Source organism: Perognathus longimembris, chromosome 9 (genome assembly GCF_023159225.1).
Source record: "Perognathus longimembris pacificus isolate PPM17 chromosome 9, ASM2315922v1, whole genome shotgun sequence".
In the NCBI taxonomy this organism is placed as follows: domain Eukaryota; kingdom Metazoa; phylum Chordata; class Mammalia; order Rodentia; family Heteromyidae; genus Perognathus; species Perognathus longimembris.
Window position 1 is genome coordinate 59,952,072 of NC_063169.1, and position 15,325 is coordinate 59,967,396.

General features: G+C 37.4%; 1 protein-coding gene across 5 annotated transcripts in view; it reads right to left on the reverse strand.

Moving 5' to 3' along the window:
- The window catches only part of Shprh (SNF2 histone linker PHD RING helicase), an 80,288-nt gene that overhangs the window by 52,119 nt on the left and 12,844 nt on the right, over positions 1-15,325 (reverse strand). For all 5 annotated transcript variants that reach the window (XM_048354244.1, XM_048354243.1, XM_048354245.1 and 2 more), the window contains 11 exons: positions 14,416-14,494; positions 13,571-13,721; positions 12,303-12,411; positions 11,400-11,656; positions 9,297-9,950; positions 8,533-8,784; positions 7,364-7,442; positions 5,858-6,021; positions 5,490-5,746; positions 4,173-4,294; positions 754-842 (listed from right to left, as the gene is read on the reverse strand). In XM_048354244.1, the coding sequence (XP_048210201.1) occupies positions 754-842; positions 4,173-4,294; positions 5,490-5,746; positions 5,858-6,021; positions 7,364-7,442; positions 8,533-8,784; positions 9,297-9,950; positions 11,400-11,656; positions 12,303-12,411; positions 13,571-13,721; positions 14,416-14,494 (2,213 nt within the window). The remainder of the gene's footprint in view (positions 1-753; positions 843-4,172; positions 4,295-5,489; positions 5,747-5,857; positions 6,022-7,363; positions 7,443-8,532; positions 8,785-9,296; positions 9,951-11,399; positions 11,657-12,302; positions 12,412-13,570; positions 13,722-14,415; positions 14,495-15,325) is intronic.

Below are 15,325 nucleotides of genomic sequence, written 5' to 3' on the forward strand. Positions count from 1 at the left end.
TTTATTCTGGATGGTAAAAAGGCACTGGTGCTCACTTCTATAATCCCAGCTATGCTGGAGGCTGAGGTCTGAGGACAGTGGTTCAAAGACAGCTGGAGAAGGGAAAAATTCATGAGACTCTTATCTCCAAAAAATCCACTCAGGAAAAGCAGGAAGTGGTGCTGTGGCTCAAGTGGCAGAACATTAGCCTTGAGCAAAAGAAGCTCAGTGACAATGCCCAGGCCCTGAGTTCAAGCCCCAAGACTGGTTAAAAAAAAAAGTCAACTCACCAAACCTTGTCAAGATTAAAAAAGTGGTCTTTGTTCCATTAGGCTGAAATTAAAAAAAAAATCCCCAAAGTTAAATGAAAAGATCACTAGATAGGCTTTATTTCTGTTGGCTTCATTGCCAAGTGTAACTAATTTTCTTTTGTTTTTGGTAAAAACCATGTGAGGAATGTTATGTTCAAATGTAAAAGTGATAACACACTCTGTGAATCACAAATAACTAGAGCTATATTTCTAATGTAAACTGGAGATTTACTTTGTTAGACTTCTGGCTCAAATGGATCCGAGCAGATAGATTAGTAATTTTCAAACTTTATAACATGCACAAATCTTTTTTTGGGTGCTTAGTAAAAAGAAAAAACCCAAGCTACAAAGTAGTGATCATGACTCAGTCTACTCACCAGCCTTTATTATCTTAAGCATTCAAAAAATTATTTTGTGGAAAACAAATAGGATACAAAACTGAAACATGTTATCTATTACTCACCTGAAGTGAATCAGTTTTGAGTTTCTCCTTGTGCTCCTCGGATGAGCGCAGTACTTCCCTGTAGAGCTCCGCCGCTAAGGCATGCTCACCTGGAGGATTACAGGTGTTTGAAGCACATGAATCATGACCTAACCCCCCCCACCCACATTTACTTTATCTATAACCTAAAATGCCCTATAATATAACTTCATGATTATAAACCTATTTTGGAGGGATGGGTGTTGAGATGAAGCCAGGGCCATGAACAAGATAGGCAAACAATTTACCCCTGGCTCCACTCCTATAACTTACTGGACTTTTTGAAGGGATTTGACCTAGTTGTCTCAGTTTATGAGTGTCTCAGTTTAAACATAAAGAAACTGATTACAGTTCTTTTCTGTAACTTTATAGAATCTACCCTTGTTTATTGTACGTATGTTCTCAAATTAGAGGTATATTTATAAAAATACATTTAGGATGTTTTAAAAATTATACTGAAAAATAACATTTTCTGACAGGGATTCTCATAATAACTGTGCTAGTCTGCTAGAATTCCATGTGCAGAGACCAGACAGTACACTGGGACTGCAGTGGCAAACATTCTGGTAAGAGTGCTTCGATACTGTATCAGTGTGGCCTTCAGCACTGCCAGAGTCTACCGCATGTTGTTGCTGCTGCTGCTGCTGCTGCTGCTGCTGCTGCACTGACAGTATTTGGAATGATCAGATTAGGAACCTTTCTTTCCCACACCTATCTTTACCGCAGGGAAAGGCAACAAGGAATCTGCGAAGGAGACAAAGGAAAGGCCAAGAAAGGAAATTCATTCACTGTCAAAGCTGTTGAGTTATAATTACCTACAATAAAATATGGAATGAAATTTTAAAATCAAGATGGAAAAGCTGAAATTTAGTTTTCTCATTATGACAATCTATAACTATTCTATCCATCATACTTCAGAAAATTTTCTTAGTTTGCAACCCACTGCAGATGACATATATAAGGTTTATAAATGTCTATTTTGTAAAGCAGTCACAGCATAATAAAAAACAACAATACTTGATTGGAAATCGAATGATTCAAGGTACATTCTGTCACTTTCTAACTGTAACATTGAGAAAGCAGCTTGACTTGTTTCCTAAAAAGGGACTAAAACCCCCCAATCCAAGGGCAATTATGAAAATAAAGTAGATATAACAAAAGAAGTGTATACACAGAATATATGAAAATGCACATTTCTAGCTGGGCACTGCTGTAATCGAGGCATTTAGTAGACTGAGTTCAAGTCCAGCCAGGGATAGAGAGCAACACGGCAATGTCAAGGAATTTCAATGTTCAATATCACCTACAAAGTGAGACCTTTTCTCAAAAAATAAAAAGTCCATCTCAGGCAAGTATATTATTACATTTTCAGTAATACATCTGGTCTCATATATTTTCAGGGGCAAGTACATGTCCTTTTCAACTTGTAATACTCATGTAATCTACAAACTATAAAGATAAAGTAATCCTGTTCAATTACTTAGTCCTGTGAAAAAACTGGCATAAGAAATGGCACAATTTTTACCTAGTTACACTGCTGAAAGGAAAGTTTAATTTTTTTTAAACAATGTTTTGATTTTTCAGCAGTACTGATGGTTGAACTCAGGACTGGAGTTTGAACTCATGTGCTTGCTCATGTGCTCATGACCTTTCTGTTTAGTTTAATTTTTAGACAGGGTCTCTTTCTCTCTCTTTTGTCTAGCTAAGCCTTGGATGGAGGTCACCCTATTACCCCTCCCATGTAGCTGGATTACAAGTATACCCTAGTACCTTAGCCTGTTTGTTGAGACTGGGACGTAGGAGAGAGAGGTTAACTTCTCTAACCTTTTCTCCTGGTGGGCCTCAAATGAAATTCAATACATCTCTGCTTCCAGCTGTCCTGAGATTATAAGCATGAGCATTCTTGGCTCCAAAAAAAATTCCTAGATTGTCTTGGTTATTATGCTTTCTGTATAGATTGTAAGGCACAAACAACTTCAGATTGGTGCCTACAATACCAAATAGCCACGGGGTATTTTCAGAAACTGAGATAATGATGATGGTAACGATTAAAAGTTACTAGAGAAAGTACCAACTCATAAATACTGTTACCCAAGTTGGGATTTTCAATGTAATGCCTGATAGATTTGCTCACAAAGTTGTAGGGGCTACATCTGGCTAATTTGTCAGAAATACATAATATGTCCCTTTTATCCTATTTTTAGTTATTGAAGCAAGGTGATAGTTGTTACCATCTGAGATCACTTCATGTTATAATAACATATTCATAATGTTTCTAAAAAGGTTTTAGTATGTTTCCAACTTTCACATTAAGAATAGCATTTCTGCTGGGCAGAGGTGGCTTATGCCTGTAATCCTAGCTACTCAGGAGGCTGAGAGGATTGTGGTTCAAAGCCAGTCCCTGCAGGAATCAGACTCTTATCTTCAATTAATCAGCAGTAAACCACCAGGAAGTGGAGCTGTAGCTCAAAGTGGTAGAATGCAAGTCTTGAGCAAAAAGAGTTCAGGGACAGCACTCAGGCCCTGAGTTCAAGCTCTATGTGCAACAACAACAAAAAATAGCATTCTTTGGGGAAGATAAAGCACATAGTATTATTTATATTCTACTGAAAAAACTGTATCCAGAAATTATAAATATACTTATAAGTCCCAAAGTGACTTCTGCAGCAGGAAAAATGCCTCATCTTTTCCAGTTCTTGTCTAGAGCTGTTGCTATTCTGTTCTGAGATAGCTTCTAATTCCACCCCAATACTCAGGACCTTGAGCCACTTTATAGTTTTAGCTGCTCTGGTGAAGAATTAGTAACTAAAAAATAGGCAGGTCAAAGGGGCTGGGAACGCTACCTCATGTGCTACAGAAAGTGCATATTTCTGTGTGTCAACATTTAATCATTCTTCTAAAGTGGTTGTTGTTTACTATGCAAGGACTAAGACTGGCATTGTCAAGGCAAATCTTTATTCATATCTAATTTTACTTAATGACTGAAACACATTTCCCAAACTGGCTATGTATGGACAAAGCACACATAACCAGGAAGATTTTGCAGTGCTCTGCACCACTACTCTCCACTTCAATGACAAGCAGGAACAAGTGAGCACATCTTTTTTGGACTATGGTGATTTTGACTAGGATTAGCTTTCTTCAAAAACTTTTTTTTTTTTGCCAGTTCTGGGCCTTGTACTCAGGGCCTGAGCACTGTCCCTGACTTCTTTTTGCTCAAGGCTAGCACTCTACCATTTGAGCCACAGCGCCACTTCTGGCCGTTTTCTGTATATGTGGTGCTGGGGAATCGAACCCAGGGCTTCATGTATACGAGGCAAGTACTCTTGCCACTAGGCCATATTCCCAGCCCTTCAAAAACTTTTTGAACAATCAGAGATATCAAAACAATCACCTTCTACCTTTAATGATGTGGATGCCTGCTAAGCCATTAAGGGCACACACTAGTTGTCGATGTGCTTCTTCACACTCAGTTCCGCATTTCTTCTGCAAAGATGTCAGTAGCTCCTCCATAGTCATGGTACTGAAAATAAAGCAAAACTTTTGAAGTCTACAATGAGTCCATAAGTAACAGAAGGAAAAATGAGAACCATACGGATGAATTGGGGGAAGAATCGTGTGAGTTTCATTGAAGTAGAGTATGACTCTCTACTGGGGAGCCAGACATTTTGGGAATAACCATGAGCTCCTGTTTGCTACATGCCTTGAGGATGCCAAAAGAAAAATACATGATAGCAGGGAAAAGCAAACTGCTCATTTTGGAGAAATGCCTGAAATTGTCCCAGATAAGTTATTTTTTGTTTTGTTTTGTTTTTTTGGCCAGTCCTGGGCCTTGGACTCAGGGCCTGAGCACTGTCCCTGGCTTCTTTCCGCTCAAGGCTAGCACTCTGCCACTTGAGCCACAGCGCCACTTCTGGCCGTTTTCTGTATATGTGGTGCTGGGGAATCGAACCTAGGGCCTCGTGTATCCGAGGCAGGCACTCTTGCCACTAGGCTATATCCCCAGCCCCCAGATAAGTTATTTTTTGAGTTACACTCTCATTTATTAAAAAAGAATTTCTGGGAGTAATAGAGTATTAGTATTATGGACAAATATTCCCTAAGGTTTTTGGAAGGCAAAGCCAAAATATGGCTTACATAATTATAAAGAAAATCATCTAACTCCCTGAGATAAGAATCAAGAACTATAACTAACAAAGGCCTTTCATATCTAAAGCATAGCTAAGGAAACTTTCCCAAACCAAAAAAGCAACTCAATATACCACAATAAATTTAGGACAACAATCCTAACTTTAAAGGAGATGTTCACAAATAATTTTGATATGACTTACACAAAGGAGGTTCCATACAAAGATTAAAACACATCACTAGGGCTGGGGATATGGCCTAGTGGCAAGAGTGCCTGCCTCGGATACACGAGGCCCTAGGTTCGATTCCCCAGCACCACATATACAGAAAACGGCCAGAAGCGGTGCTGTGGCTCAAGCGGCAGAGTGCTAGCCTTGAGCGGGAAGAAGCCAGGGACAGTGCTCAGGCCCTGAGTCCAAGGCCCAGGACTGGCAAAAAAAAAAACCCAAAAAAACCAAAAAACACATCACTAAAACAACTGGCACCCAGGTATAAGTATCTGAATGGAACTAGGGGCCCAAAGGTATCTGCTTAAGTACTGTCTCTTTGGCATGATCTCTCAAGCACAGGGTTAGGAAACTATACAAAACCTTTTTTGGAGAGGCAAGAACTCCCCGCGAACAGCTTGTGGGTGGCAGCAGGCCTGCCTAAGCCTCAGCAATGGATAAAGAATGGAGGTAACAGTCCTTCGGTCCAGGCTGCTGAGCTTCAGAGCCCAGTCAGAAATCTTCCTGAGCTTCACCACTGCATCCTGGCAGCAGACCTCGTGCTGACGGTGATAGAAATGTCTTTCCACCGGAGAAAAGTGGAGCCAGTGCGTTTCTTCAGTCTGAGGTGGTATCTGGATCTGTAATGGTGGATGTGGAAATATAAAGATTTATTCCACTTGACAATTCCACTTTTCATTCCAATTTCCTTTTGTCTTAAAATATCCCTTAACGAAATTTAGCATACTGACTTGGTCAATCACATCTTTCTTTGCAGACCTCCACAGTATCTTGGCAATAAAACTGTATAGGAGCTGAGGGTTCTTCTTGCAGTAAGGGCGATAGAGAAGCCGAATCCACCAATGTCTAATACAGTATGGTTCAATGCCAAGAAACACCACGAGGCCAAAAAGATCTGAAAAGAAAAAAGGCCACAGCACACTGAGAATAAGCACTTTCATAGATATAACAAAGCACATAGTGCTCTCCATGAATTAAAATGCAGATTTAGTCTCTTTAATCTGAAAGTTAATTTCAATGCAATTTACACTTATTGAGAATATATTCTGCTCTAAATTTTTCCTGAATACTGAAATGGAAAGTTTATAGAACAGTTAAACTAAACTTGCAATTAATGGAAAATTCTGAAGTTGCCACCAAAGATAACCCAGAAAAAGTACTTGCGTATGCTTGACTTAAGAGATACATAAGAAATAACATATATCACTGGGGCTGGGGGCTCACACCTGTAATCCTAGATACTCAGGAAGCTGAGATCTGAGGATTGTGGCTTGAAGCCAGCCCAGGCAGGGAAGTCTGTGAGAATCTTATCTCAAGCACTAGAAAACCACAAGTGTTGTGGTTCAAGTGGTAGGATGGTAGCCTTGAGCACAAAGAGCTCAGGGACAATGCCCAGGCCCTGAGTTCAAGCTCCAGGCCTGGCAAAAAAGACAAATATCATACATCAATGCAAGAATTGTTGGATGAGAAAAAAAATTTCTAATCACATAGGAGATATGGAGAATCACTGATGACATACTCTGATCCAGCAAAAGAATCATTCTATATGGCTTCAGACAAAGAAAACTATGATTTCTGTTTTAATAATCAGCCAATTGAAATTCTCTTTCCTCCCTTTCTTTCTCCATCTTTGCTCTTTTCCGTGTCCCCTTTTCTGTCTTCATCCTTCCTTTTCCCTCTTTCTCTCTTTCTGTTTCTGAGTCTGGCTCTTTCTGTTTTCTATCATTTTGAAACAGAGTTCAATTTTGATCTGTATCTCTAGTTTAGTAGGTACATTAATTACTTAAGAAAATGGGTCTACTTACTACCTAACTAATCCTCAAATATACAAGCAGAAAAAAAATTAACCAAGTTCACTTAAAAACATAAATACTATCTGGACTGTAGTGACTCTGGCTTGTATCCCATCTAAGGATTATGGTTCAAAGTCAGCTTGGGCAGAAAAAGTCTATGAGATTCTAGTTTCAAAAAATAACAGCAAACCACTGGCCTGGAGGTGTGGCTCAAGTGGTAGAGGTGCTAGTCAAGCAAATAAGATGAGCAAGCCCAGTACTGGCAGGGAAAAAAAAAAAAAAAAAAACGAAAAGATAAGTGCTTGAAACTATTAGCAGTGCACTATACACATTTACATGAGTAAGGATTTTAAGAGTTTAACATACAGTAAAATATAGTATTATTTCCTCCAACATAATAGAATCTTTGAAATACATTCTACATGTACAGAAACTCTACATTACCCTCCAGTCCTCGCTGTACTGGAGTGCCACTGATGCACCACCGGTTAATCCCAGTTAGGCGCTGAGCCATTTCTGCAGCCTGATGAGAGAGAAATAAGAAATAAAAGTTATCCAAGCACCGGTGGCTCACAGCTTTAATCCTAGCTACAGAGGAGGCTAAGAATTCAAGGAGCATGATCTGAGGCCAGTCCAAGTTGAAAAGTTGGTGAAATCTTACCTTTTATTTTTAAAATTATCTTTAAGTAGTTGTAAAAAGGGGTTTCAATTCAGATTATAAGTACAATGCATCTTGATCAATGTCATTCTTTCCATCATTCATCCCCATCTCCCCACCCTCATCTTGTAAAAAAGCAACAGTAACAGCAAAACACAGAGCTAGAAGTATGGATTAAGAAGCACAGTGCCTGCTTAGCAAGCACTTGGCCCTGAGTTAAAAAAAGTTAAGATGTCACTGGAAGAGTGCATGTTAGGCAGACATTTACTCATGAAAAGTCTATGAATCTCTATGCTTCAGATTAGATAGTCTATCCTGCTTTATTTAATAGTTGCCACATTCATTGACGAATATCACATTGAGCATTTACCATACAGAAGCTCTCACTACTTAGAGGCTGCCATGTGCCTCTGTGAAATGTAAAGGTAGTTCAAACACTCAGGGCGAAAAATCTCCCTGCACCACTACATTTCCAACACTACTTCATAAAACAGAAATCTATATTAGCAGATTTAACTCATGGATTCAGCTCATGTTATAGACTGGACAGAGAAGGCTGAATCATAATTTTGTCCTCATGTCTATTACCATTTTATCTCTCAGAGACAATAAACTACTAAAATTAACTTTTTCTCAAAGCTTCCAGAGCCTGCACTATGAGCTTTCCAGTTAGCAGAAGTTCTTTTAGAAGTCCCTAAATAGTTTGCTTTGATCTTCATCACACATGTATTGGTATCTTATCCAAGAGTATCTGAGCACCAAATACAGAAAAGTGATTCACACAGTATCAAAATAATTCCAGAGGGCTATTAAATTAAAAACCTACAGCTTAAGAGAGAAGGAAATGTAATTTCATGATAAGCTAATATTAACAGTGTGAAAAAAACTATTCTTCAACGATTAAACTGTTGACATTCCCTCTTTCTTCCCCCTCTGAGACTTTTCAGACTCTAACCTTTACTGTCGGACACTCGACCATCTGAGCTTCATCAAGGCAGATCCTCCACCATTCCACAGCCACTAGTGGGCTGGGAATGGCCATATAGCGCTTCTGGTTCCGCAGACGACGCCCATCCTCACTATTGCTATGTGGGATATCGACATAGTTCAGTTCAGAACGGAGGACATCATAGGTAATGATAACTATGTCTTGTTCTGCCAAGAAATGAGGCTGTAAGAAGCCATCTTTTTTCACTCCTTGATATACCTAGAAGTAATCAACATCAACAGTTATTATAGACAAGACTCATCAATGACTAGACATTCACATAGGCATTTATACCCTAATGAGCCCTTCATATTGGCTTAGGACACCATATAGGCCATGAGATCAGTTGGCACTTGAGAGAAAAACTGGAATTCAGCAGTGACAAGTCAGAGGACAGCTAGATTACACAATACTGCCATTGGCTGGTTTTCTTTCTGAAAGAAACAGCACTAACCAGTTCTTTCCCATTGACAGAATCAAGAATTACTGAAAAAGCTTTCATATCTTTTGACTCAAAAGTAGTTTCAACTTTTGACCTGAAATCAAAGAATGCATTCTACTGTTCAATTTCTTAATTTTAATTTTCTCCTCAAGCTGATTTAATGCTAGTGTTCTATCAGTAATTTAGTTTGGGTGGATGATAAAACAAAAAGTACAGTGATTATAACAACTCCTGAAGAAGCAAAAATTTTCCATGTTTCTACCCCTCTTTAAGCCTCCACTGCCTTTACCAAGACTCGAAGGGATGAGGACTTGACGTGCCGGTTGATCTCATCCACCCACTGGTGACAGATGGAACTTGGAGAGATGATCAGAGTGGCTCTTGTGGACACCGGGTCCATTGCAACAAGGCAGTGGGGGCAGTAGAAAGGCTTAATCTTCAGATTTTTCTCTTCATAGTTCACACACTTGGCATGTTGCCACAGGTGGCATTTCAGGCACTGAACCCGAGGCTTCCGGTCTATCTGGCCAACTTCACCACATATGCACTCAAAGCGATAGTCAGAGGTATTGTAGGGAGTCTCAGGAGGAGACTGTGGCACCTCATCACCAGCAGTGTTCAGAAGCTGAGCGTGGTCCTTTGATTCATGCTCTTGTTTGACTTCAGATTCACATGCACTCTCAGACATAGGAACATCAGCAATCCCAGAGTCATTTGTAGCTAGACAGTGAACTTGTGAATTAGGACTGCTAGCAGGTGGAGTTTTTCCTTGGTCTGCGAGTAGCTTTTTCCTTGGTTTACTACAATTTCTCCTTGCTTTATCATAATAGCAGTAAGGATCATCACCATCGTCAGAAGTGTTTGAGGGCAAGTATTCAAAATCAGTGTCCTTGTTCCCTAATTTTCTGGAATCTTTCTGAATTCTCCTTGGGCTTCCTACTACCTATGGGAAAAAAAATCACATTTAGTTAACTTTTTTCAATATAGTTATATTTCTGAAACTCAACTCCTAACTTTGTGCACTCTTGTACCTAGTCTTTGCTCCCTTTTCCCTGAGGAGACTCATCCTGACAGAAAGCTTCTAACCTATCCTCTGTCAGAACTCTCTAAGCTGCAGAGAAACAACAGGAAGACTACTTCATACAAGAATGATCTGGAGAGGTGAGATCAGAAAGAAAAATGAAGCTACTGACATTTGGTATTAACTTTTTAATGACTTATAGTCTGTTTAAATCAGTGGAAGAGCATAACATTACAGTATATTAACATAAAAAGTAAGGCAAAAACCAAAGTACCAAGTGCTAAAAAATAAGTTAATTTATTCTGACCTGTGATTAGCAAATACATTTCCCTATCCTTTCCTTTTCTATGTGTGTGCATTCTGCCTCTCATTAAATTGCATTTTGAATAATTAAGAGGCTGGGGATATGAACAGGAGCAATATTGATTCCTGGTCACAAAAGATTTCAGAAGAACATTAAGCAGAAGGATGCTGAAAAAAGCCTAACGGGTTCATACTGTAGGTGGTAGTGTGATAAGCAGGTAGGTAAAAGAAATAGTTTCTAATAAATGATGTCAGAGTTAAGTTAAGCAGAAGAGTTGAGATATTTAACACAGAATCAAAGGCATTAATTTACATTTGCTTTGGCTAGTGGCAGCAGGATTACTAAAAGCTTACAAGTTCTCTGTAGTTTTCTATTGTACCTGAGGGATAATGTTGAAGAGTTCTTATTCCAGGAAATGAAATTATTTTCTGTTGTTCTTTTTCAAAGGCCAATTAGTCTTTTCTGTATTTTTACTTGCAAATACTATGCTTATTTTACTAGAAGAAAACTGAAATTACTGGACCAAATGGAAGCAGTTTAATAACACTATATAAAAAGTGAAGCTGTAGCTCAATTAGTAGAGCATTAACCTTGATAAGTGGTAATTATAATAATATACAAAATTTATTTAAGCATTGACACTAGGAAAATGAGAATGGAAAACAGGAATATAAAAGGTAGAAAGACATATCAAATATTATGTAAACTAAAGGATACTCTAATATTTCTAAAAATATGTATCGAACTTAACTGCTAACACCACATGAGAACAAAGAAGTTACCTTAAAGTTGATAATATTTAGCCAATTAATTTTATAATTCACCAAACGGAGGCCTAGTTATGTGCCATGTACTGTTCTATGGGCCTAATGATAAATGAATGAAATTTCTACTCCTCTGGATCTTGTATTTAGAAAGTAGAAAGCTGTCATTTCCACAAATGCTTTCGCTAACTAGTATTTTTAAAAAATTCGGTCTTCAAGAGCTTAAGTGTCAAGGTAGGGTGTGTCAACTTATTCTAGAAGGCATCACATACAGATAAAGGTAGTTAGAAAATGTTCTCATACATGCTTTTTTGTTTTATCACATATATCCTCTTCCTTATAGTTCTTCCCCAATGTAAAAGTCCCAGAGAAACCATGGCCTTTGATCTGTTTCACAAGACCTTCGAAAATTAAACATTTCAGCATCCGCTTCAGAAGGCTTCTGTTCCGCTGCACATCATATCTATACATAGAACTGAGATACTTGTAGATGGAAAGGATAGAAACACCCTTTTTTCCATTCATTTCTTTCACGGCTGTCAGAATCATCACACGTGTTGCTAAATGCAAAAGGATAAGCCAATTCAGTCAAAATGATTACTGTGAAATTCAACTAAAACTCAGCTAATCTTAGCTTGCATTGAGGATTGGTTAAGGAAAAATAATTAAAAATTTTACTGAAGTATAGTATAACTTGAAGAACAGACAATAAAATTTATATCAACATATTAAGAAAAATTACCAGAACAAAAATAATTTAGAAAAGAACTATTCAGGTTAATTTGTTAGTCATATAAGGAAATAATCATTCAAAATAATGAAAGACAGTCCTCACAATTTCCTTAGTTCTTTATGGAACTACTATTAGTCAGGACAAATGTAAAGTTTGATTTTAATTGTAAGCTAAAGAAATTGAAGTCAATAGACCCAACAAGAACTACTTGGGCCAAGTCAAACAAAAAAAAATGGTTTTTGTTAAGGTATTATGAATTATAGTTAAGAAGCCTATTTATACAAAAAATAAACTGTAAGAACAACTATAAAAGAAATGTATCCAATGTCTAACGTATGAAACTGTAACCTCTCTGTAACATCACTTTGACAATAAATAAGAAAAAAAGAATTATAAGACATCTCTAAGGATTGAGTAAACGACTAGAAGGATCACTGTAAGGAGGTATTTCCTTTAAAAGGCATCATACTTACGTGGGCAATGAACTTTTTCCTTAGGTTCAAATTCCACATTCCGTGTTTTTGTCTCTTTTGCCTTTCCTCCAAAACAATTTGATGGGATGAAATAATTCACAACTTTCCCCTAATATAACAACATTCCATAGTCACATGTTTGCTTTCAGAATTGTGAACTGTTTTTAATAACATCAATCATCCTTTCACTAAGGAAATACAGAACAGTTTTATATAATTATGACAGAAAAGGGCTACCATGCCTTTCCCACGTATAAACTTTATTTTTATTTCAAGCTCACAACTAAATTTACTCTCTGAAATTTTTATCTTAAATCACCTAAATGTTGTACAAAATTGCTGACATTACCTTTTCAGGCACATTTTAAAAGAGTTAACAAACTGAGTTCATAATAATGTTAAAAAATGACTTGGAATTAAAATAAGTTAATATGTAGAAAGTCCCAGAAAGAGGTTATGAATATTTAAAACAACATACTGAGCTGTTTTTCTCTAAAAGAAACATTGTTTTTTTTCCCCCTCATTACTACTCAGATCTGAACAGTTTGCCCCAGTGAAGTTATTGTTTTGTCAAGTCTAACGTTTCTATTTGTAAACATAATTATATATTTCAGGAAGAAAACCTAAGAGCATGTTTTATTTAACAATCCATTTACTAAACTACTTGTCCTTTTAACATAGCCTTCATTTTAGAGTCTAAGATTTATACCTCAGATTTATATAGCTTTAAAAATAGTTCTCATGCCCAATCCTAGCTAATCAGGAGGTTGAGATCTGAGGATTGTGGTTGGAAGTCAACTTGGGCAGGAAAGTCTGTGAGTCTTATCTCCAATTAACTACCCTCAAACCAAAACTGGAGCTGTGGCTCAAAGTGACAGAGTACTAGCCTTGAGGGAAAAAAAGAAAAGCTCATAACCACCACCACCACCACCAACAAAAAAGTGGTAATACAGAGGCTTGCAGTGGTGACCGAATATATGAAGTCAACAGAACTTTTGTAAAGGGACTTCTCCCTTGCCAAGTAGTCGGAAGGTGGGAGTTGCTTGCATACACCCTTCCTCCTTAGTCAATATCATCAGAGAAGACTCTGCCAGGTCACAACAATCCCATTCTAAGGGCTCACTTGAAGTTAACTATTCATTCACACAGATGATCAGCCAGAGCAAACAGAAAGTGATGGCTTGTGTGCCAAGCAAATGTTCACAACATGATGATTTCTGAGAACGTATGTGCCCTGCTTTCCTGTGCACCACAGTACTGCTCCCTACCTCAGGAAGAGTAAGAGCATCTTGTTTGACATCTTGTCGAGTATGTGCTAGAATCAGAGCCAAAACTTCCACTGTCTTTCCAAGACCCATTTCATCTGCTAAGATCCCACCAAGCAACTGGGGCCCAGAATGCGGGAACTCACGGATGATGCTAAAGGAAAAACAAACAAACAAGAAAAACATATTACGGGAGCATAAAACATGTTATACTGTTTCTAAGAAAATTAAAAAAAAAGAACTGCATAAAAGTCTGTTTATTGAAACTGTATCTTAGAATGAAATAATTGAAATCTGATCATTAACAACTGCTTGAGTGGACAATTAAGTCTGCAGAAACAAAAATGGATTGGTAAATATTTGTCATTTTGTTTTCACTTTGACAAATAAAAAATTGTGAATCTTCTAAAAGAATTTTTGTAAATCTGAAAAAAACATGAGATAACAAATGATTGTTTAACAATTCCTAAAACTCCTCTGTAAAACACATTGCCAAAGTTGAGCAAGAAATGTACTCACTGCCTTACATATGAAACTATAACCCCTCTGTGCTTCACTTTGACAACAAAGGAAAAAAAACTGGCCAACTAACAAACAAGGTAACAGTTTTCTACTTTGAATAAAAATCTGTTTGTGAATCTTGATAAACTCCTTATGATGCTTTTATTTACTGAAAAAATGGCAAGTGCTATTAGTTCTAAGTCTGTCCTGGCCATGTAAGTGTTTAATAAGAGTAGTTTAGTATTCTTGTTCAAGATACCACCAAAATTAAGACCAAAAGTTATAATGCCATATAGTTTTTCATTGTATTTATTTTCTAAATCAATCACAAATAAATTTTGCCTTACCAGCCTGTGTATGGATTATAGTAGAGTTTCAGCCCCTCAGATGTAACAATTTCTCGCCATAAAAAGTGCAGGGAATTTTCTAAAGCAAAAGATAAGCATAACAATAAGATTTCAACTGTTTTTCTTTCTGTCAAATGGTCACTAAGATAAAATGAGACAAGATTCTTAGGATCTTGATTCATATCTTTGAGAAGTCTCGGGAAAACTCATGCCACTGACTTACCACATGGGTAAATGGCTAAGAATACCTTCAAATCTTTTCTTCTAACATGGTTCTTCAGCATTTTCTGATTAGGTATAAATGCATATAAACAAATAATAAGGCAGAAAAGCAAAGCACAGCAAACAGTGGAAGGTCAATACAGAAAAAAGGATATATATCATATATCTACATATGTGTATATATATATCATAACAAAATAGTACTCAATAGAGTTATCTTATAAATCACCCAAGAGACAGAACGAAAGTAGGAGGTAAGGCTTAACTGAGGAAGTGTTTCAAACCATAATACCCAAGTGTTGAATCTGCCTCAATAAGAACCACTAATATTTAAACTGCCAAATGAGAAGTGTGTCTCTACCTCCCAGTGAACCATAAGCAATGTTTTGTTGTGTTCATAAGGGATTAGCACATGAAGTAGGAATACTTTTCAATGAAAGTTGAACATTTTTACCTCTTTTTTATTATGGAGAATTAGTCAACCAGATACTGTCTGTGGACAAAAGAGAATGAAGTACTGATATATATATATAGCATATGATATGGCTCAAAATCACAAAACCTTGGTAACAATGGTTGCCTCTTAGGAGTTAGAGTAAGAGAACTATCTGGGCCACAAGGGAACTTTATTAGGATGGTAAGAATATTTTACACTAACATCGTGTATAAGAAATAAACATTTTTTTCA